A 21,563-nucleotide genomic window follows, 5' to 3' on the forward strand; every position below is an offset into this window, starting at 1 on the left:
CCATGTAACCTCCAGAGTAGTGACTCTTATGAACCTCAGGCTTCTCTGAGAATCTGACCTCAGGAAGATACATTATGCCCAGATGTACAGAATCTACATACAGTGTCAGAGGTGTTAGAAGTTCCTTGTGCCCATCGATGGCTCCCTCAGCAGTCCATGGCTTTCAAGTTCAGTCTCTAGTCTATTGCAAGAATATGAGCATTCATCATGTGATTTGGAGTTTTTGCCTTTGGTTTTTTAGGAAATTAAACCATTTTCTTCTTTTTTTTTTTTTTAAACAGGCTAATAGTCCTCAAGACCTAAGGATGTTTTATGAAAAAAACAGGAACTTAATGCCTAGGTATGTGTCTTGATTACACTGGGTTTTACTATGTCAATACTGTGTTATTTATCTGAATTCTATGTGTTTTATGTGTGTTTTTCCATTAATGCATCTTTTTTCAGTTAGCAATAAGAGCATTCATTTTAACAGGAAATTAGAAAGCTACTAGAGCATTATACATGCCCATGTGCTGTGCCATTTTCTTTGTTTTTAAAAATGTTTATTCTGAAGAAAAACCTACAGAAGTTATGTGTGTTTTTTGAGGGAAGGGAGGGAAATGCAAACAGAATAGATGGGTGTAAAGCAGAAAGTGGCTGGGCTTCCCCTGCTCTTAGGGAGAACAAGAGTTTGCTGTGTATCTTTTGAAATTGTTTTTCTTTAGAAATATTTTTGGTGTGAGTTCTCTTTACATGTTTGACTGCTTTTTTATGTATATATATTTATTCTGTTGTTCAGTTGCTAAGTTGTGTCTGACTGTGACTCCATGGACTGCAGTACACCAGGTTTCCCTGTCCTCCCCTATCACCCGGAGTTTGCTCAAATTCATGTCCGTTGACTTGGTGATGCTATCTAACCATCTCATCCTTTGCCACCTTCTTCTGCTTTTGCCTTCAGTCTTTCCCAGCATCAGGGTCTTTTCCAATAAGTTGGGTCTTCACATCAGGTGGCCAAAGTGTTGGAGCTTTAGCTTAGCATCAGTCCTTCCAATGAATATTCAAGGTTGATTTCCTTTAAGATTGACTGGTTTGATCTTGCTGCTGTCTAAGGGAGTCTCAAGGGTCTTCTCCAGCACCACAGTTTGAAAGCATCAATTCTTCAGTGCGCAGACTTTTTTATGGTAAAACTCTCACATTCGTACCATGACTACTGAAAAAACCATAGCTTTGATCATATAGAATTTTGTTGGCAAAATGATGCCTAATAGGCTGTCCAGGTTTGTCATAGCTTTTTTTCCAAGGAGAAAGCGTCTTTTAATTTCATGGCTGCAGTTAAATTTAATTTAATGCACTGTCCACAGTGATTTTGGAGCCCAAGAAAATAAAGTCTGTTACTGTTTCCACTTTTTCCCCTTCTGTTTGCCATGAAGTGATGCCATGAACTTAAAATTTTGAATGTTGAGTTTCAAGTCAGCGTTTTCACTCTCCTCTTTCACCTTCATCAAGAGGCTGTTTAGTTCCTTTTCACTTTCTGCCATTAGAGTGATGTCATCAGCGTGTTGATAGCTTTCCCGACAATCTTAATTCCAGCTTGTGATTCATCCAGCCCAGCATTTCGTGTGATGTTCTCTGCCTATTAGTTAAATAAGCAAGGTGACAAAATACAGCCTTGTCGTATTTCTTTCCCAATTTTGAACCAATTCCATGTCTGGTTCTTACTGGTGCTTCTGCACACATATAGTTCAAATACAAGTTACTTTGCAAATTGTTCTGTGACTTTAACTTATGTATAGCATTGGTTTGGAGACACTTGTATTTATTTAAGCTCTGCCCTTTTCCAGGCAGAATTGGAGGTTGCTCTTTGTTTAACAGAGAACTCTGTAGCAACTCTAAGTGCCAGGTTGAAGTTGTGTTAAAACTCAAGGTAGGCTGTGCTTGTGAGGGGCTTTGTCCTGCAGATGTTCTGACAAAGGCAGTGAGAATCTCAAGACAAGATGTCTTCCCAGACTGATGCTGCTTCTCAGAGGCAGCTGCTTAGTGGGTTGTTTTCCTTTTAAGGAATGAAGCTTTATCATGGTTGTCTTGGGTATAAAATGTGGTATTTGTGAAACTGCATATACATTTTCATTTACCATAATGAAAGCAAAAGTTGTGTTCAGTTCAGTCACTCAGTCGTGTCCGACTCTTTGCGACCCCATGAATCACAGCACGCCAGGCCTCCCTGTCCATCACCAGCTCCCGGAGTTCACTCAAACTCATGTCCATCGAGTCGGTGATGCCATCCAGCCATCTCATTCTCTGTCGTCCCCGTCTCCTCCCACCCCCAATCCCTCCTAGCATCAGTGTAGTTAATATATATAAACTCACCACTTTAGTGTTTTTTTTTTCCCTCCCCCACAGCATTCCCAGAGAAACATCACCTTATTTGGCTAATCTTCTTTTGGGTTTGCTTCAGAGAAACCAAAACGATAGAATGGACTTTGGTAAGTAATATTTTCGCTTTTTGTCTGGTTTCTAATTTTGTGTATTTTGAAAAGTTTTTTTTTCTTAATTTATGTTTTATCGAAGTATTGTTGATATATAATGTTGTGTTAGTATCTGGTGTACAGCCAAGTGATTCTGTTTTACACTCACATACATATTCTTTTTCATTATGGTTTATCACAGGTTGTTGAATATAGTTCCCTGTTATATAGTAGGACCTTATTGTTTATCCATTCTATATATAATAGTTCACATCTGCTAATCCCCAACTCCCAGTCACTCCCTACCCTCCTTTCCCCTCTTGGCAACCACATGAAAAACTATTTTTTTAAGATACTGTAGAGGTTTCAGAGGAAAATGAAATTCATTTTTACTTTTCTTTCTATCGCTGTGTTTTTCCTTTTTACATATTTTGTAAATTTATGGAAAGAATATAAATATTTAATATAATCAGTGATTTAGAAACTATTATCCTGTATGTCATTTCATTATTGGCCCATTTTTCTCATGGTTACTGGGCAATGTCCATTTGATTTCTTTCTCTGAAAGATAGAAATATTTACCAATTGCATGAACTGAAGTTTAATTTTAGTTTTTACAGAATTTTCAGAAAAAATATATCCAGATTGTTTCATCTTACCCCCTATACAGAAATTGTTAGAACTACTTTCTACTGAGAACATTTACTGAGGCCATGAACTGAGTGCTTCAGAGAGTGAGGTCATTTAGACTGAATCTAAGTTAATCTCACTCCTGATCTTGTATTATCTGGCACACTTCCATGCTGTGCTATTCTCCTTGTCCACTCTGTGCTATTTAGTAGCACGCAATTTGGAGACCTAATGATAAATGAGATGGCCTTTGTGGGCTTTTAAAGAAATAATGAAATAAATTATACATACAGGAAAAGAGAGGAAAATAATAAACTTCCATGTTCTCACCTACCTATTTATCTTTATCTAATTAGCAGGCTTACTATGTAGGTTTTATCCTTGGTGAATAGCTGAAGGAACTAAACCAAATTAATAGCTTTTTTAAAAATGTGAAACCAGCTGTAGGAATACTTCTTCTGGGATAGAAGGATGGAATTTACTGTACAAATCAGCTACCTAAGACTTGATGCTGGGGAGGGATTGGGGGCAGGAGGAGAAGGGGATGACGGAGAATGAGATAGCTGGATGGCATCACGGACTCGATGAACATGAGTTTGAGTGAACTCCAGGAGTTGGTGATAGACAGGGAGGCCTGGCATTCTGTGATTCATGGGGTCGCAAAGAGTCGGACACGACTGAGCGACTGAACTGAACTGAAGATTTGTTGTCTGGACAGTTGACAGCCGTAGTTCACATATGTGCTTAGCAAGGGCCTGGCTGCGGTTCTCTGTGTTGTTGTCTGCTTGAAGACAGCCACACAAGAGGACAGATCCACTTTAGTCGTCTTGGTGGTACTGTGTTAGTAATGGGCATTTGGAGAATTCACAGCCATTATTTTTAAATTTTCATTGATTGAGAATTACTTACAATTTGATGATTTTTATAGATTTATAAAAATAACATGCTGTTACATTGAAAGGAAACTGTGTCTGTATAAAGACAGTAATAATAATTATGAGCTTCCTTGGTGGCTCAGTGGTAAAGAATCTGCCTGCTAATACGGGAGACCTGGGTTTGATCCCTGGGTTGGGAAGATCCCCTGGAGAAGGAAATGGCAACCCACCTTAGTGTTCTTGCCTGAGAAATCTCATGGACAGAGGAGCCTGGCGGGGTCTATGGGGTTGCAACAAAGAGTTGGACATGACTTAGCAACTAAACAACAACAGTAATATATGATTTCAAGGGTCCTATGTTAACTACATCGACAAAATCAACCCGTCTGCCAAAATCAAGTCAGTTTAAAGGTTGCATTCTCATTTTCATTACAGAAGCATTTTTCAGCCATCCTTTCCTTGAGCAAGTTCCAGTAAAAAAATGTGAGTACTCATGTTTTACATTTTTACTAAACAAGTAAATGCAACCATAAGGAAAAATTAGTATTTGGCATCACAAAATTAATCTTTTATGTGCTTCTCAAGATTTCACTGGGCTTTTCTTAAATACTTATAGTTGTGTTTATTTAGTTACAGTTCTATTTTTCCGTCTACATCCAAGTTGAAATAGTTCAGTAATTGCTCTGTTGTTAGTTTCATCCATGGGAGTATGTGGATGTGAATTTCTGGTCAACATGAAGCTGTGGCAGTTGTGGTGGGTTTTCTAGTGGACGACTCAGTAATTACACTTAGTGGCTTCTCTTCCCTGGTGTTTCTCCTCAGCCTGTCCAGTCCCGGTGCCCATGTATGCCGGCTCTGCCTCTGGAGGCTCCTATGGCAGCTCTCCATCCTGTCGTTTCGCCTCTCCACCGGTAAGTCCTGGGGTTCTTAGAAGTGATTGTAGAGTCTATGCTAGTGCATCTGCTCACGGACAGAGCTGCAGATATGTTATGGGTGTTCTCTTTATGTATGGAGTTTCCTAGCATGGCTAAGGCCTGAGCAGGGAGCCATGTTGCTGAGGATCTCAGTTTGGAATCTGCCCCTACCTAGATGTGCACACTTCAGCAGGACACAGTACCTCTCAGGGCTGCCTTCCTCTGAACCAGGAACACAGTTCTCTCACCTTCTCATGCTCAGTAAGGTTGGGAAGGGTTTCATTGTGACAGGTAGGTAGGTAGGTTTGTATTTATTTTATGAACGTCATAAACATCAGTCTGGAGAGTTAGTGCACACAGAACTCCAGTGGTAGAGGAGTGCCCTTTGGGCCTGAGACCCTGTCATCATGGCGACAGGCCCTTGTGAGCTGCTCCCCTGCAGCCCCCTTCCTCCAGACTCAGTGCTTCTTCCTGGTCCTGAGAACTCCTTCCTCCTGCTTTGCGCCTCTGGGTCTTGCCTTTCCCTCTTCTGTGCTTTCCTGGACTTTCCCCCACATCTTTATTGCTGCCTGAGAGAGTTGTGACCTTGAAACTTTTCACAAGTCAAAGTCCAGAGGCCACTGTGTCAGCCTCTGCAGGCATTTTTCAGATTGGCCTACAGACACACATTTCTTGACTTCTGCTGGCAGTGGGGCTGGGAAGCTGCACAGGAAGCTGGCTGGGGGTTAGCAACCTGCTGCTCAAGAGTCTGGGCTTGGACATGTCCACATTCGTGACTCGCCATGTTGGCTGTGACAGGTGACTCAGTCTTTCTGATCTTAAGTAAAGTGAGCATAAGTTACATGCTTCATGGCATTTTTAAGGATAAAGAGGAAAAGCACTGACCGCACTGCTTGGCACATGGTAATACTCAGGCAGTGGCAGGTGCTGTTTTCCAAGGAGACCCTATGGCCCCTGGTGAGGGCAGAGGCTGGAGCAGCCTGTGGCACATAACTGAGCCCTAACACTGGCAAGGCCCTTCTGCACAACCTGCGACTCAGACCAAATAGAAAGGTAGAGAGCTAAGAAGACTTATGTTATATTCCCATGGATTTAAAGACTAAGAGGGAAAAAAAGTGTCATGTATTTCCTGTTTCAGTCTGGAATAAAGAAAGACACTGAATCTGGAGTGAGTGGGAAGAGTTTGAGGAAGTGCACTGTCAGGGAGAGACTGCAGACTGTGTCTGGCCCTGCCGCTTGCTCTTATAACCTGCTGGGCAGGTCGGCTTCTCGTCCGTAACATAGGCCTGGTTACCCTCTGGTTGCAGGGTGGGTGGCGGTATGTGGTGGGTACATGATGACTGTAGCTGCCGTGATGGAGCGTGTACGTGATGCAAGGTGACATGGGGTGTGGAGAGCACGGCGTGTGCTGGAGAGGGGCAGGCAGGGGAGGACCTGGGTGTGGGGAGGCCTGTGGGGTGGTTGGACAACCATGGGAGGAGACAGAGAGGGGTCACCAGGGGAACACAGTGGGAAAGTGCTTTGACAGAACAAAGCGTGTTGGTTTTTTGTTGGATGAGACGTGTCGAAAGGGAGAGCAAAAAAGGAGTGCTTGGGCTGCTGGAAGAGCAGACCAGCACTCATAGGACCAGGGAGAGGATGTGGTGGGGAGGGGAGGTGTAGTTATTATAGATGCTCAGAACTTTGTGTGTGCGTGCCAAGTCGCTTCAGTCATGTCTGACTTTTTGCAGCCCTATGGACTGTAGCCTGCCAGGCTCTTCTGTCCATGGGATTCTCCAGGCAAGGATGCTGGAGTGGGTTGCCATGCCTTCCTCCAGGGATCTTCCCGACCCAGGGGTTGAGTCTCTTATGTCTCCTACATTGAACCCACGGATTGAGTTTCTTATGTCTCCTGCATTAGCAAGTGGGTTCTTTACCACTAGCACCACCTGGGAAGCCCCAGAACTTCGGTGGAAAAACCTTTTTTAGAAGGCCTTTATGAAGAGCTCATGTTTGAAGTGAAAATAACATATCTGGAAATAAAAGGAGATCAGGAATGTTTCTGTATAATTTCCAATTAGAGATTAGAAAGTGGAGTGATCTGATAGGCCTTGTGTCAGTATAATCTGCAACAGTGAGGTGACATCCTGCATGCACTCCTTCCCTCCTGGGGCTGGGCTAGATTCCTGTACTGAGGAGGATGCAGGCAGGCATGCTTGTGTGACAGTCTGTTCTTTACATTCTCCCAAAATACCCAGCTGCTTCTTTACTCCAGAGAAGTCTTTGAAAAGTGAAAAACAAAAACCGTGTAACAAAAAAATTCAAATAATTCTCTTAGCTCTGATACTGGCTATAGGCTAAATGCTATGTACATAATACCTCTTGAATATCTACTCTTTTAATTTTATGTATTTAATGCCTACTTTGTGTGAAGTTTTAGTTGATACCAGTGCAGGTTGATACCAGGGCAGGTCCCTTTGTTGAGCAGCTCTGGGTTTGGTTGTGTAGAGGAGAGGCCGGTGGAGCAGCCTGTGGGAGGCAGATGCCTCACGCATCTTGTTGCCTGTGGGACTGGGGATGAGGCCTTGAAATCAGACTGAGAGCTTGCAGAGACCCTTGGCAGAGACATTGAGCTGAATTTGTAAGAGGGGTAACATAAGCAGAGGAATCCCCGTGGAACCATGACCTGTTGTAGCAGTCTGTAGCCCACTGTGGCCACGTATGTTTGTTAGAATTAAGTGAATTGCATATTCAACTCAGTAGTCTCCCTGGCCACATTTCACATGTTCATAGCCAGCTATAACTGATGGCCACCGCCCTGTACAGAGCTAAACCCTCTGGCGTTACAGGAAGCACTGTGGGACAGGCTCCTCTCATGGCCCAGCCTGAGGGTGCAGAGAACAAGGTGATGTTTTGGGGGGCGAGTGGAGTTGGGGTGGGGCCAGTCTGCGTCCTGGCAGAATCTGGGCTACGAGCAGAGCAGGCTGAGTGTGCTGAGCCATTTGAGTGGCTTTAAGTGGAGGTGTGACCTGATCCACTGTGTGTTTTAGCAAATAAATTCCTCTCTAAGCAGGTGGGGGATTGGATGGAAGATCAGAAGAGAGGCCTCTCTCCTAGAGCAAAGAGAACAGCCTATGACCATTGCACTGTTTTCTGTTTGTTTTGGGGTTTGCTTTGTTTGTTTTTGAGAATGAGGGCCTGAACTAAGTCAGCAGTAGGAAAGGGGAGGACAAGGGGCCAGAAAGAGCAGAATGAGGAGTCTGCGGTGCTTAGAGATTGCTTGAATTTGGGACCTAAGGAAGAAGAAGGTCTTGGTGGGGCCTGAGTGGTGTGAGTTGATGGAGCCACTTAGCAGGGGACCTCAAGGATGATGCACTGTGGTGTGCAGGCCCAGGGACAGGTCTGAGCTCAGGAGTCAGCACTCTGCAGGGGTAGTTGATGTAGGAAAGTGACAGTGGGTCCCAGGTGGGTATAAACTGTGAGGGTTGGAGGCCAGGGTGGCACTGGGGAAACTCATACTCCACCGGTCTCCTTAGAGCGACAAAAGAGACTGAAAAGTAGAAGGGGAATTGGAGAGCAGGGTCCACTGAATGGAGGGCTGGGGGCCCAGTGTCTGGGAAGCAGAGTCCAGTACCTGAAGGAGTAGCGGAGGGTCCACAGACCTGGCAGTGGAATCACTGGGAAGCTTAGTAAAGGAGGGTTGAAGGCAGAAAGAGGCTTATGGTGAGTTAAGCGATACTTTTGGGGCAGGAAATGGCACCCCACTCCAGTACTCTTGCCTGGAAAATCCCATGGACGGAGGAGCCTGGTAGGCTACAGTCCATGGGTCCGTGAAGAGTCGGACATGACTGAGCGACTTCACTTTCACGCATTGGAGAAAGAAATGGCAACCCACTCCAGTGTTCTTGCCTGGAGAATCCCAGGGATGGAGGAGCCTGGTGGGCTGCCATCTTTGGGGTCGCACAGAGTCGGACATGACTGAAGTGATTTAGCAGCAGCAGCAGCAAGTGATACTTTGGAGGTGAGGAATTTGAGTCAGTGAAAACTGAAATTTCAAGAAACATTGTTAAGAAGGGAGATAAGATGGTAATTGAGAGAGTTATATTGATTTGCGATGTGAAGAAATTAAACATGTTGTGTGCAGAGGGGAAAGCAGAGGGGAGTTGATCAGGGTCCTTGAAGAGGGAAGAGAATTAGTGGAAGATGGCCTTTGAACCTGAGAAGCATCTCTTCCACCCACGTGGCTGTGGATGAAGATAATTTTATAAATAGCAAAGGGAGACATTGAGAGAGTCCCACCTGGGGAGCAAGGGTACAGGGAAGAATTGGTGGAATTAGGTGCTTGGAACCTGGCCCAGCTCACCTGTTCTCTCTTCTGAGTTTTGTTTCTGTATGAAATGGATTTCAGAATAGGGCTGGAGTTAGATAATACATGGAAAGCTCTTAACAGGGCCCAGTGCCAAGCTCGGTGCCGAGCCCGTGGTGAGTGCTCTATAATGTTACTCCCTCCAGCTTCCACTCTGTTTATAACCTTGAAGCATAAGTGCTCTTCAGAAAGTGATAAGGAGAATTTATATCGTGTATGTCACACACAGAAGTGATAAGGAGATTTGAGACTGGTTTCACTGTGCAGTGACAATCAAAGGAATGCTGCTGCTGCTGCTAAGTCACTTGAGTCGTGTTCGACTCTGTGTGACCCCATAGATAGCAGCCCACCAGGCTCCCCCTTCCCTGGGATTCTCCAGGCAAGAACACTGGAGTGGGTTGCCATTTCCTTCTCCAATGTGTGAAAGTGAAAAGTGAAAGTGAAGTCGCTCAGTCGTGTCCGACCGTTAGCGACCCCACGGACTGCAGTCTACCAGGCTCCTCCATCCATGGGATTTTCTAGGCAAGAGTACTGGTTTAAAATAGTAGCAGTGTAAAACTGGGCTTTACAGAGCATTTTGTAGTATTTTTTCTTAAATAGAAACAAAGGTTAAACAGGGTAATGGGGACCTAACACAATAAATTATGAAATTCATTGTTTTAGGAGATTGTTGTATGATGAAGATATTAAATTAAAGTTGTGACTACTCTCCTTGAACTTGGCAAGTGCCAAGAGGTATATAGCTACTTATGCCCAAGGATCTATTCAATATATTCATATGCTTTTCTTCCCTTACGGTCCTATCTTCCACAAATCCTTTATGGTTCTATCTTCCACAAATCAACTCCTTCCCCTGACAAAAAAGAAAACAAAAGGAACACACTCACACCTGTAAGACTTTCTAAATCTTTCTTTCTGGAAGTGTCAGTAATTCCCTGTGCTTATACACAGTTATCCTTACTGATTTAGTTACTTCTCTGTATAACATAGACTCTTGCTTTCCCTTTTATAATTTTTCTTCATTGGAGATTGAAAACTGTGTGCAGAATATCATTCAAGTCCCTGGACATTTTGTTTTAGTCATTAGGTAAGCATGTATTGAGTATCTGCTTTGCTAGGCCATGAGCTGAAGCGGGGATGGGACATGATACAGATTCAGAGCAGACCTTTCAGGGGAGGCAGACCTGTGCACGTGATAAGAGGTGTGATATGTTTTAAGTATCACTTTTGGGAAATGTTTTAGATGGTGTTATACAAACACATCTTAAACTGTGCTTCTCTAAGGGAAAGGTTTTCCAAAGAGATTTTTTAAATCTTCAATGGAATTGAACTCTGTGCCACTTTCATGAAAAAAATATTCCTTAGTCTAATGGCTGTTCTGACTTGCATTTTATTGAGGCCATTTTTAATTTTATGTTGTTAATTTTAGTCCCTTCCAGATATGCAGCATATTCAGGAAGAAAACTTATCCTCCCCACCATTGGGTCCTCCCAACTATCTCCAGGTGTCCAAAGATTCTGCCAGTACTAGTAGCAAGAACTCTTCTTGTGACACGGATGACTTTGTTTTGGTTCCACACAACATCTCGTCAGACCACTCATGTGAGAATCTTTTCTGCTTGTACACATTGTATTTCTGAATTTACTAGACTAGCATTTTTTGACCTTTATGTCACGCTCCTGTGTGTAGGACACCTTTCCAAGTGGACATTTTATTTAGTTGATGGAATTCCCAGAACTATATGCCTACGTTCCTGTGATGGTAACCTTGGATTCTGAAGGTAGATGAAAACTTTGCAGGAAATGACCTCAAATTCTGTTTGTATCCAAACAGAAAGGAGTGGAGAAGCCAGCAGAATGAGAGAAATTAAATTTAAGGAAAGGATCTAAAGGAAGACCTGTTTTGGAAAAAATCTGAGAGTCAAAGAGTCTTACAAACAGTCTGGCTGTGCTTCAGGAGATGCTGGCCAGAGTTCAGGAATGAGCTTCATAAACACACAGGAAGGATGTTTTATAAAGGAAGCAGAATCCAGGCTGCCGGAATCCAAGCCAGGATTCTGTGGAGTAGTGCAAGGCTCTGGGAGACCTACGAGAAGAGAAGTTAGATAAAAAAGAAGGAACCAGGGTTTGGTTGCAGAGGAGTAGGATCAGAAGAGCTGGAAACTTGAAGACTTTAATGATTGAATAGTAGCAGGTTGACTGTGTGCAGATGTAGGAAGCTGGAGAAGTCTGTGTCGAGAGGTCTCAGGATGTTTGTCAAATTCATATTTAATAGCTGCTTACATTAGCCCTTTGCTAACTGTCATGAAGGCTGTGACCTCAGACCAGACACACTTTAGGGCTGCTTGGCTGGGGCAGGGGAATCATGCACAGCATGTAATAGCAGGTGGCAGGTTCTGACCAGAGCACTGAAAGCTGGGAGTTGCCTTTAAAAATCATCCTGTGTGGTGGCTTTATCCTACTGAAAAAGTAATTAAAAGTTTTAAATTGTGAAATATTTCAAACCAAATAATACAGCACATACTCAAATTGTCCACTATGCTAATTTTATTTATGTCACCATTTTGCCATGGATGTTTTAGATGTCTTTTTAAAGGTATACAATGCTGTAGGTACAGCCAGAGCACCTGGCCTCATTCTAATCTTGTCAGAGATATATTCTTCTTCTTCATTTATATTATAATTATAATATGCCTGTATCTAAAAAAAATAGTATTTTTGTGATATTACAGTTTTAAGTAAATGTTACATAGAATATTTGTTTCTGTAGTTTGCTTTTTTATTCCTATTTTTCATGTATATCTAGATATATAACTGGGTGTGTATCTAGTTCATTTTAACTTATGAATTTTATATTAATAGTACAACTGAACTATAGTTTTCCATCTCCCTACTGATTGTGGTTTGGATCATTTCCATCTTTTTACTGTTCGGAATGTGTGGTAACAGATGTCCTTGTGCCAGAATTTCCTCCAGGTGGATGTAGATATTTACGGCTTCAGCTCTGTAAAATGTTGGTACAAGAAGGTTGTAGCCTATAGCCACTAGCAGCAGTGTCCTGTCATGCTGCCCCAGTAGTACCATGGTGCCTTCTAGAGATTTTCATTATTTTTTCCATGTTTAACTTTCAGTTCAGTTCAGTCGCTCAGTCTTTGCGACACCATGAATTGCAGCACACCAGGCCTCCCTGTCCATCACCAACTCTCGGAGTTCACCCAAACTCACGTGCATCAAGTCGGTGATGCCATCCAGCCATCTCATCCTCTGTCGTCCCCTTCTCCTCCTGCCTCCAATCCCTCCCAGCATCAGAGTCTTTTCCAATGAGTCAGCTCTTCACGTGAAGTGGCCAAAGTATTGGAGTTTCAGCCTCAGCATCAGCCCTTCCAATGAACACCCAGGACTGGTCTCCTTTAGGATGGACTGGTTGGATCTCCTTGCAGTTCATGGGATTCTCAAGAGTCTTCAACACCACAGTTCAAAAGCATCAATTCTTTGGCACTCAGCTTTCTTCACAGTCTAACTCTCACATCCATACATGACCACTGGAAAAAACATAGCCTTGACTAGATGGACCTTTGTTGGCAAAGTAATGTCTGTGCTTTTTAATATGCTATCTAGGTTGGTCATAACTTTCCTTCCAAGGAGTAAACATCTTTTAATTTCATGGCTGCAGTCAGCATCTGCAGTGATTTTGGAGCCCAAAAAAATAAAGTCTGACACTGTTTGCACTGTTTCCCCATCATTTCCCATGAAGTGATGGGACCAGATGCCATGATCTTAGTTTTCTGAATGTTGAGCTTTAAGCCAACTTTTTCACTCTCCTCTTTCACTTTCATCAAGAGGCCTTTTAGTTCCTCTTCTCTTTCTGCCATAAGGGTGGTGTCATCTGCATATCTGAGGTTATTGATATTTAACTTTACCTGGAACTAATTTGTGTAGATGATAAGGGTTCTATCAGTTATCCCAGGATTATTTATTGAATCTTCTGTCCTTTCCTCACTGATATGCAATCCCAGACTTGCCCCATCAGGCTTATATAAAAGATTTGTTTAATTGTGTGTGTGTGATATGGGGTCAGAGGTGAAGGTGAGGGGGCACCCAAGAATTCTGTGGAATCACCCAGGCTATTCTCGGCCCCTTTCCCCCCATGTAGTTTAATTTTGAACTGAAAATGCTACAAAAATACCATTTGGGGATTTTGAATGGAATTGTGTTGATTCTCTAAGACATGTTCAGTGACAGGATCTTTACAGTGTAGAGTGTAGAAGGGTTCCTTTCTCCCACACCCTCTCCAGCATTTATGATGTGTAGTCTTTGTGATAGGAGCCTTTCAGACTGGCGTGAGGCAATTACCTACCTCATTGTGGTTTTGATGTACGTTTCTCTTATAATTAGCCACGTTGAGCACCTTTTCATGTACCTGTTGGTCACCCGTATGTCTTCTTTGAAACCTCTGTCTTTTACCGGTGCAACCATTGATGTTAAAAGTGATTATTGATGACATACCTGGATTACCTACCACATTCATTACTGTTTTCTATTGTTGTCCTTGATCTGCCTTCCTGTTTGTCTTCTATTCTTTTCCTACCTTTTGTGGTTTTAATTGACCATTTATTAAGGTTCTATTTTCTTTCCTTTCTTAGCATGTCAGTTATACTTTTTTATTTTTTTGAATGGTTGGCTTGTCTTAGATTTGCAGTATACATGTGTAACTAATCCAAGTCCATTTTGAAATGCACCATACCATTCATGAATATTGTGGGTATCTTATAATAACAAAATAACCCTAATTCCTTCCTCCCTGTATCTTTGTTGTCATTAATTTCACTTATATATAAGCATACACAAGCACATATATATATATATATATATACACACACACACACACACACAGACAGACATAGGGCATGGAGGGGAGCACACATAACTGAGTAAGTACATCGTTAATGTGAACAAACTGTTACCTATTAGATCAGTTAAGAAGAATCAGAAGTTTTACTTTCACTTATTCCTTCTTCAGTGCTCTTCCTTACTTTGTGTAGGTTCCGTTTTCTGATCTATATTATTTTTCTTCTAAAGAACTTCTTGCACAGCAGATCTACTGGCAACAAGTCCCCTCAATTTTTGCTTGTCTGAGAGTCTTTATTTCTCCTTCATTTTGGAGAATAATTTTGCAGGGTATGAAATCCTAAGTTGGTGGTTTATTTCTCTCAACACCTTAAGTATTTGATTCCACTCTTTTGGTTTGCGAGGTTTTGGAGAAGTCTGTATAATTCTGTCTTTATTTCTCTGTAGGTGTTTCTTTCCTCTGGCTTCTTTCAGAATTTTTTCTTTATTTTTGATTTTCTAGAATTTGAAAATGACACGCCAGTGTGTAGTTGTTTGGGGCATTTACCCTGCTGAGTGTTCTCTGAGCTTCCTGGATCTGGGGCTTGATGACTGACATTAATCTGGGGAAATTCTCATTGTTTCAGATAGTTCTTTCTGTTCCTCTCTCCTCCTTCTGGAATCACCATTCTCCACATGTTATACCTTTTGTAATTGTCCCACAGACCTTGGATATTCTGTTCTTTTTTTTTTTTTTTGGTTTTCAAGGATTTTGTTGAAATAATCCTCTGGCTCAGAGATCCTTTCCTCAAACATGCCCAGTCTACTAATAAACCTCCCAGAGATGTTCTTCATTCCTGTTACAGTGTTTTATTACCTCTAGCATTTCTTCTTGGTTCTTTCTTAGAATTTCCGTCTCTACTTATATTCCCCATGTGTTCTTGTGTGCTGTCTGCTTTTTCCATTAGATCCCTTAGTATATTAATCATTCGGAGAAGGAAATGGTAGCCCACTCCAGTATTCTTGCCAGGGAAATGCAATGGACAGAGGAATCTTGTGGGCCACAGTTCCTATGGTCACAAAGAGTCGGACATGACTGAGAGCACACACATGTGATAATCATCATCATTTCAAATTCCGGATCTGAGGATCCCAGCATCCCCACTGTGTCTGGTTCTGATGCTCTGCCTCTTCAGAGTGTTTTTTTTGCCTTTGATGTGCCTTGTACTCGTGTCTAGATAGCTGCATCTGACGTATTGAGGGCTGAGGTGGGGTAGGTAAGCACTGTCCACAGGCCATTAGAGCTGTGGTCGTTAATGATATGGTAAGGAGGAGGCAGCCCTGTGGTTAAGGCTCTGCCTTTCATGGAGCGCAGAATTGGACATGACTGAGCGACTTTCACACACTTTCATGGAGCCTGAGCCTTTGGTCTGTGAACTTCAGAGCTATTTCACATTTCATTTCTTGCCTGAGGTAGGACAGGGTGGCTGGAGGGGCCTGGAGTTGGGGTTTCCTCATCTCCAGGTCACTGAGGCTCTGAGTTCAGCCCCAGCCAGTGAACTTGGGTTAGTACGTGTCCCTTGAGGTATGGTCTTGTTCCACAGAAGCCCCCTCCTCTGCTCCAGGCAGGAAAGTATCTTTCTCCACATTTACTGTGACAGTCTGCCTGGGCTCCCAGAGGTCAGTCTGACAGCCCTGTGCTCTTCCTATGACTGTGTCTCCCTGGAGTTTTCGGCTTTCAGAGCTGTCTGCCCTGAGGGTCCAGCAAGTTGTCAGTTCTCGCTCAGGTGTTCTTGCCCTGGCTCTGGTTTCCGCAGTCATTTTGGTTGATGAGTCCCTTCTCAGGGAAGCCAGTCCTCTGTGTTTGCCTGTTTCTGCAGTCTTGGGGACGTCTCTTTGCCCAGGGTCCTCCCGTCTCCTCTAGAGCCAAAAAGAGTTTTCACTTGTCAGGATGGAAAGGTGACTTCCAAGCTCCTTACATATGAAATCAGGAGCTGGAGGTCTCTGAAGGAAACATTTAAAACATCTGTACAACTTAACAGTACTAATGTAACACATACCTGAGCATACTCCTGATTTTCTTAACCTTCTTTGTCTGATTTTGCATCTTTTTGTTATATTGCTCTACGTTTAGGAAAGTTTCCTCAATGTTCTCTTATTGATGAAAAGTTAATAAGGACTGTTCTACTTGTTACAGGTCAAAACAGGGGCTGTACATCAAATGACATGTTGCTAGCTACACAATCCAGGTCTCATGTAAAAAGCCAATGGTGGGTTGTTGTGATGACCCATTACAAGATTAAGAGGGAGGTTATTTCCTAAGGAGGTCTGGTTAATGCAGGTGCAAAATACCCACTTAAAAGGAAGGGAGGAGACCCAAATGAGCAGAGAGAACTTTTGTTTAAATTTCTCTTACCTTGCCATAAAATATGAATTTTATTTCATTAATTTTCTGTTGGTTTTTTTCACTTATTATGTTCTCATCTTTTCAGTTTTTAGAAGTTCTTTTTCTCTCTCTCTCAGTATTGTTATTCTTATTTCAAGATGTACTGTTTTATCTCTGAACACACTTAATTATATACATTTTTAAACTTTTCCATGTAAAATATTTAGTTCTTTTTTCCCTCCAGTTTGTTTTAGAGTCTAGTTTTCATTTAGATTCTTTCTTTGAATGTTTGGTGATGGTCATGTGCTCATCATTTAGAATTACCAATTAAGATGTTATTTGAAAGCTTCATGTGTGGCAGATCTTATGGATAGTGAGTCTACATTGGGTCATCAGCATGAGTCATTGTCGCAGACAGCTTCCTTTTTGAGGGGCTGCTCAAATCCCCCAACAAAGACTCAGCCATTAGGGATGTTCAGTTAAATTTCCGAGTTTAAAGTCACTTGAAAGCATTCCCCTCTGGTGGTTATGTTACCAAGCTGATACATGATTAGGTTCCATCACTTCATTTTATTTTTGATTTCTAGGGATTGTTCTTTTCTTCTTAGTTTTGTTTCACAGTGATATATGATTCCAAACTCAAAGCTACAAAATGAAGAGGTGAACCCCAGCTTCCAACTCTGTCCCCTCTGCCCTGTTTTCTCCATTACCCTTGGGCAACTGTTGTCTTTAAAACTGACTTCTTTGTGGCCCTCTCTTTATCCCCTTACTCTGACTTATTTTCCTGTTATACATCTTATCACTCCCTGCTACTGTTAACCTTTTTTCACTACTAGAGTGTAAGCTTCATGAGAGCAGGGACAAAAATAAATGTATTGATATTCCTCAGTCCCATGTAGGGCCATTCAAAGGGAGGTTTGTGATTATTTTTGAGTGTTTTGAGGCTACCATAGCTTATTTTTATTTTTAAAAATTTATATTATTAATCAACACTGCTATTTCACATCAGCACATATGAATTATAACTTTGCAGCCATGTAAAGGTCACACAGGGCAGTGTGATCTGATGGGTGTAGAGGTGGTAAGGGATGAGAGACCCTGTGTTCTGAGCTGCACTCTGTTCCCGTAGATGGGTGGTGTGTGAGCATGAAGACTGCCTGTGGCATCTGTGTTCAAGAGGTCCAGCTTCATGGCATCTTGTTCAGCCACCCATGCAAGACCCAGGAGAGTGTCATGCAGGAGTGGGGATGCTCCATTGTTAGAGTGAACTGGACTCGGGGTGCAGGCAGCTGTACTAGAAGGTGACACACATGTTCTTAGGTCGCCACGCTCTGCAAAGTAGTTCAGTAAAGCCAACACTTTATGACAAATTGGGGTTAGGAGAACAACACCCAAAACCTTTGTCAGTGACATGTGAAATGGAACATGGTAAAAACAGTAGCACAGATTTTGCACATATTAAATGGTGGAAAAATACATACTCGTTGCAATAAGCATGACAGTTTACCTTGAAAAAACCTGATGTTGGCAGCCTGTGAGTTCAGCTGGGTACAGTGTTCCCTACTAGCTTATTGCAAAATCACAACCTAAGCAAATGGTAAATTTGTATTGTGATAAAATTGTTTCCTAACGTCAAGTTGAAACAATAAACACTTTTAAGCAGGTGGTTTAGCAAAACTGATTGGGTTTTCTCTTTTTTTCTTCAGATGATATGCCAATGGGAACTGCTGGCAGACGTGCTTCTAATGAGTTCTTGGTGTGTGGAGGGTATGTTTGCGTCTATTTCACTAAACATTTTTTCATATTTTGTGTGTGTGTGAGTAAAGTTACAGAACTCTATGTTCTTTCACAGTGGTTTCTTTCTTTAAACATTTTTTAAAATTGTAGTAAAAAATCATATGAAAATTTGCTGTCTTAACCATTTTTCAGTTTGAGTTCAAAAACAGCATTAAGTGTATTCACAGTGTTGTACAATAGGTCTCCATATATGGTCTCCACATGGACGTATGGTTATACATTATGTTGTTGTATTTAGATCTTTAATCTGTTTTTAGGTGGTTTTTGTATGTGGCATAAGAGAAGGGTCCAGTTTCAATTTTGGCTGGTGGATATCTAGTTTTCCCAGCACTATTTGCTGAAGAGATTGTCCTTTCTCCATTGAGTGACGTTGGCACCCTTGTCAAAGATCACTTATTCATAAATGCAAGAGTTTGTTTCTGAGTTCTATGTTCTACTCAGCTGGTCTATAGGTCTGTCTTTATGCCAGTGCCACACTGTTTTGACTACTGTAGCTTTGTAGTATGTTTTGAAATCAAGAAGTATGCAATCTCTTAGAATTCCCTGGTGGTTTAGTGGTTAGGACTTGGTACTTTCAGTGCCATGGACTTGGGTTCAATCCATGATTTGGGAACTAAGATCCCTCAAGCCCATGCTGCTGCTGCTAAGTCGCTTCAGTCGTGTCCAACTCTGCGACCCCATAGACAGCAGCCCACTAGGCTCCCCCATCCTTGGGATTCTCCAGGCAGGAACACTGGAGTGGGTTGCCATTTCCTTCTCCAGTACATGAAAGTGAAAAGTGAAAGTGAAGTCACTCAGTCATGTCTGACTCTTAGCTACCCCATGGACTGCAGCTTACCAGGCTCCTCCATTCGTGGGATTTTCCAGGCAAGAGTACCGGAGTGGGTTGTCACTGACTTCTCCGTCAAGCCCATGTGGCACAGCAAAAAATATAAATAAAAAGCAGACTGAGACCTCCAATTTTATTATTTTCCATGATTATTCTGACTAGTAGAGTCCATATGAATTTTAGGATAGTTTTTTTTTTCTATTTATATAAAAATAGCCATTGGGATTTTGATAGGGACAGCACTAATCTGTTTAAAACACTTTGGGTATCACTGTTGATATCTTCACTGACTTGATGCATATGAGTTTGGGTGAATTCCAGGAGTTGGTGATGGACAGGGAGGCCTGGAGTGCTATGATTCATGAGGTCCCAAAGAGTCGGACACGACTGTGACTGAACTGAACTATTGACATCTTAATATTAAGTTTTCCAATCCATAAATATGAGGTGTCTTCTTTAATTACATATAACAATGTTTTGTAGTTTTCATCATGCAAGTCTTTCATCTCCTTGGTTAGACTTATTTCTCAAATTCTATTCTTTTTGATACTTTTATCAGTGAGATTGTTTTCTTAATTTCCTTTTTGGATTATTCATTGTTAATGTATGGAAAATACAACTGATTTTTCTGTGTGTTGATTTTCTATCCTGCAACTTTGCTGAGTTTGCTAGTTCTGATGTCTTTTTTTTTTTTCCTTGCATGTGAAGTCTTTAGTTTTTCTACATTTACAATCATGCTGTCTGTGAAGAGATAATTTTATTTCTTCCTTTCCACTTTAAATGTCTTTTATTTCTTTTTCTTGCCTAATTGCTCTGGCTAGGAATTACAATGAATAGAATTGTTGAGAGAGGCCATTCTTAACTCATCCCTGATCATAGAGGAAAGGCTTTCTGTCTTTCACTGTTGAATATGTTGTTAGCTGTGGGCTTTTCATATTTACCTTTATTATTGTTGAGGTAATTTTCTTCTATTCCTATTTTATTTAGTAGTTTTTATCATGAAAGGGTGTTAGATGTTGACAAATGCTACATCAGTGTGATGATTGTGTGGTTTTTGTCCTTTGTTCTGTTAATTATGGTGTACTGTAAATCCTGTTTGCTCATAGTGTTTGATCCTTTTGATGTGATCTTGAATTTGGTTTGCTAGTATTTTGTTGAGGATTTTCACTTCAAATTTCATCAGGGATATTCTGTAGTTTTCTTTTCCTATAGTGTCTGTGTCTGGCTTTTGTACTAGGGTAATGCTGAACTCATGGGATGAGTTTGGAAGTGTTCCCCCCTCTTCAATTTTTGGAAGAGTTTGAGTGTTGTCTGATAAGTCTTTAACTGATAGAATCCACCAGTGAAGCCACATGGTACTAGATTTTTCTCTTTTGGGAGGTTTTCAGTTAGTGGTTCAGTCTCGTTACTAGTAATAGGTCTATTCAGGTTTTCTTTCTTCATGATCCAGTCTTGATAGGTTGTGTATTTGTAGGGTTTATCTGTTTATTCTAGATGGCATTAATTATGACCTTTCTTTCATTTACAATTTTGAGTCTTTTCTCTTTCATCCTTAGTTAATATTGCCAAGGGTTTATAAGTTTTATTGATTTTTTATTTAAATAACTAAATATATCATCTCTTTATCTCTCTAATATTATAACTAGGCAAAAGTGGGAAATTTTGTGGCTTTTTCAGAATTAAGGAAAGGCAAAAGAATGAACTCACTCATTCTTTCTTAAGGCCTAGTGTCACCCCTGATGTTTTAAGATATGTTGTAGATTGAATTGAAAGTCATGTAAGGACATGCCATTTCTGAATGTGTGAAAAGCAAGGAAAGAAACCAGCTGTGCTGCACAGTGTGGACTCACATGAGTTGTGTGCTGGGAGTCACGCAGTATGTTTTTAGTCTTCATTAAAGTCCCAGTTCCTGAGAATGCTTACTGCACTCATAACTTTTGTAAACATTCCAGGCATCTCTGCTCTTGAATTTCCTGTTCTTTTACCCAGCATAGTTTCCTAGAAGTATTTTTCCTCTTGGTCACATAAGGAATAAGTCATAGAATGTAAGCAGATGAAGCTGCATTGTGCTGGCTGAGGGCCCTTCCTGTTGCTGTAGAGGGGTGCGTATCCCCTTCTTGTTGCAAGTCTTCCTCCTCAGTGTGTGTGCAAGCCAGGAGACTTCCTGGAATGACAGGTGTGATGTTTTTGGCTATATATATATATTTAAGATCATTTCTTACTCATATTCTGATGTGATCACTTGGCTGCTTCTAGAATTTTCTCTCAATATCACCAGTGGGTCAAGTGAAAGGAGAGTGGTTTCACTGGATTTCTTTCCTTTTTCATGACTCGTGTCTGCAGGCAGTACCAGCCCTCCGTGTCCCCACACAGTGCAGCTGCCCCTATTCCCGTCCCCACGCAGGTGAGGAACTACCAGCGCATGGAGCAGAACCTCACCTCCACTGCTGGCTCCAGCACAAATCTACATGGCTCTCCACGGTAGGTGGGCACTCGCCCCTTTCCCAGTTCCTCCAC

At 41.8% G+C, this 21,563-nt stretch overlaps 1 protein-coding gene across 7 annotated transcripts in view; it reads left to right on the plus strand.

Annotated features, from left to right (window-relative positions):
• Nucleotides 1-21,563, plus strand: part of ULK2 (unc-51 like autophagy activating kinase 2) — a 63,609-nt gene that overhangs the window by 17,141 nt on the left and 24,905 nt on the right. For all 7 annotated transcript variants that reach the window (XM_088828941.1, XM_055407391.2, XM_055407392.2 and 4 more), the window contains 7 exons: nucleotides 282-340; nucleotides 2,380-2,462; nucleotides 4,385-4,432; nucleotides 4,772-4,860; nucleotides 10,638-10,809; nucleotides 18,127-18,187; nucleotides 21,390-21,527. In XM_088828941.1, the coding sequence (XP_088685067.1) occupies nucleotides 282-340; nucleotides 2,380-2,462; nucleotides 4,385-4,432; nucleotides 4,772-4,860; nucleotides 10,638-10,809; nucleotides 18,127-18,187; nucleotides 21,390-21,527 (650 nt within the window). The remainder of the gene's footprint in view (nucleotides 1-281; nucleotides 341-2,379; nucleotides 2,463-4,384; nucleotides 4,433-4,771; nucleotides 4,861-10,637; nucleotides 10,810-18,126; nucleotides 18,188-21,389; nucleotides 21,528-21,563) is intronic.

The sequence above is a fragment of the Moschus berezovskii genome, chromosome 20 (assembly GCF_049115385.1).
Source record: "Moschus berezovskii isolate FMDL1 chromosome 20, NW_MosBer_1.0, whole genome shotgun sequence".
NCBI lineage: Eukaryota > Metazoa > Chordata > Mammalia > Artiodactyla > Moschidae > Moschus > Moschus berezovskii.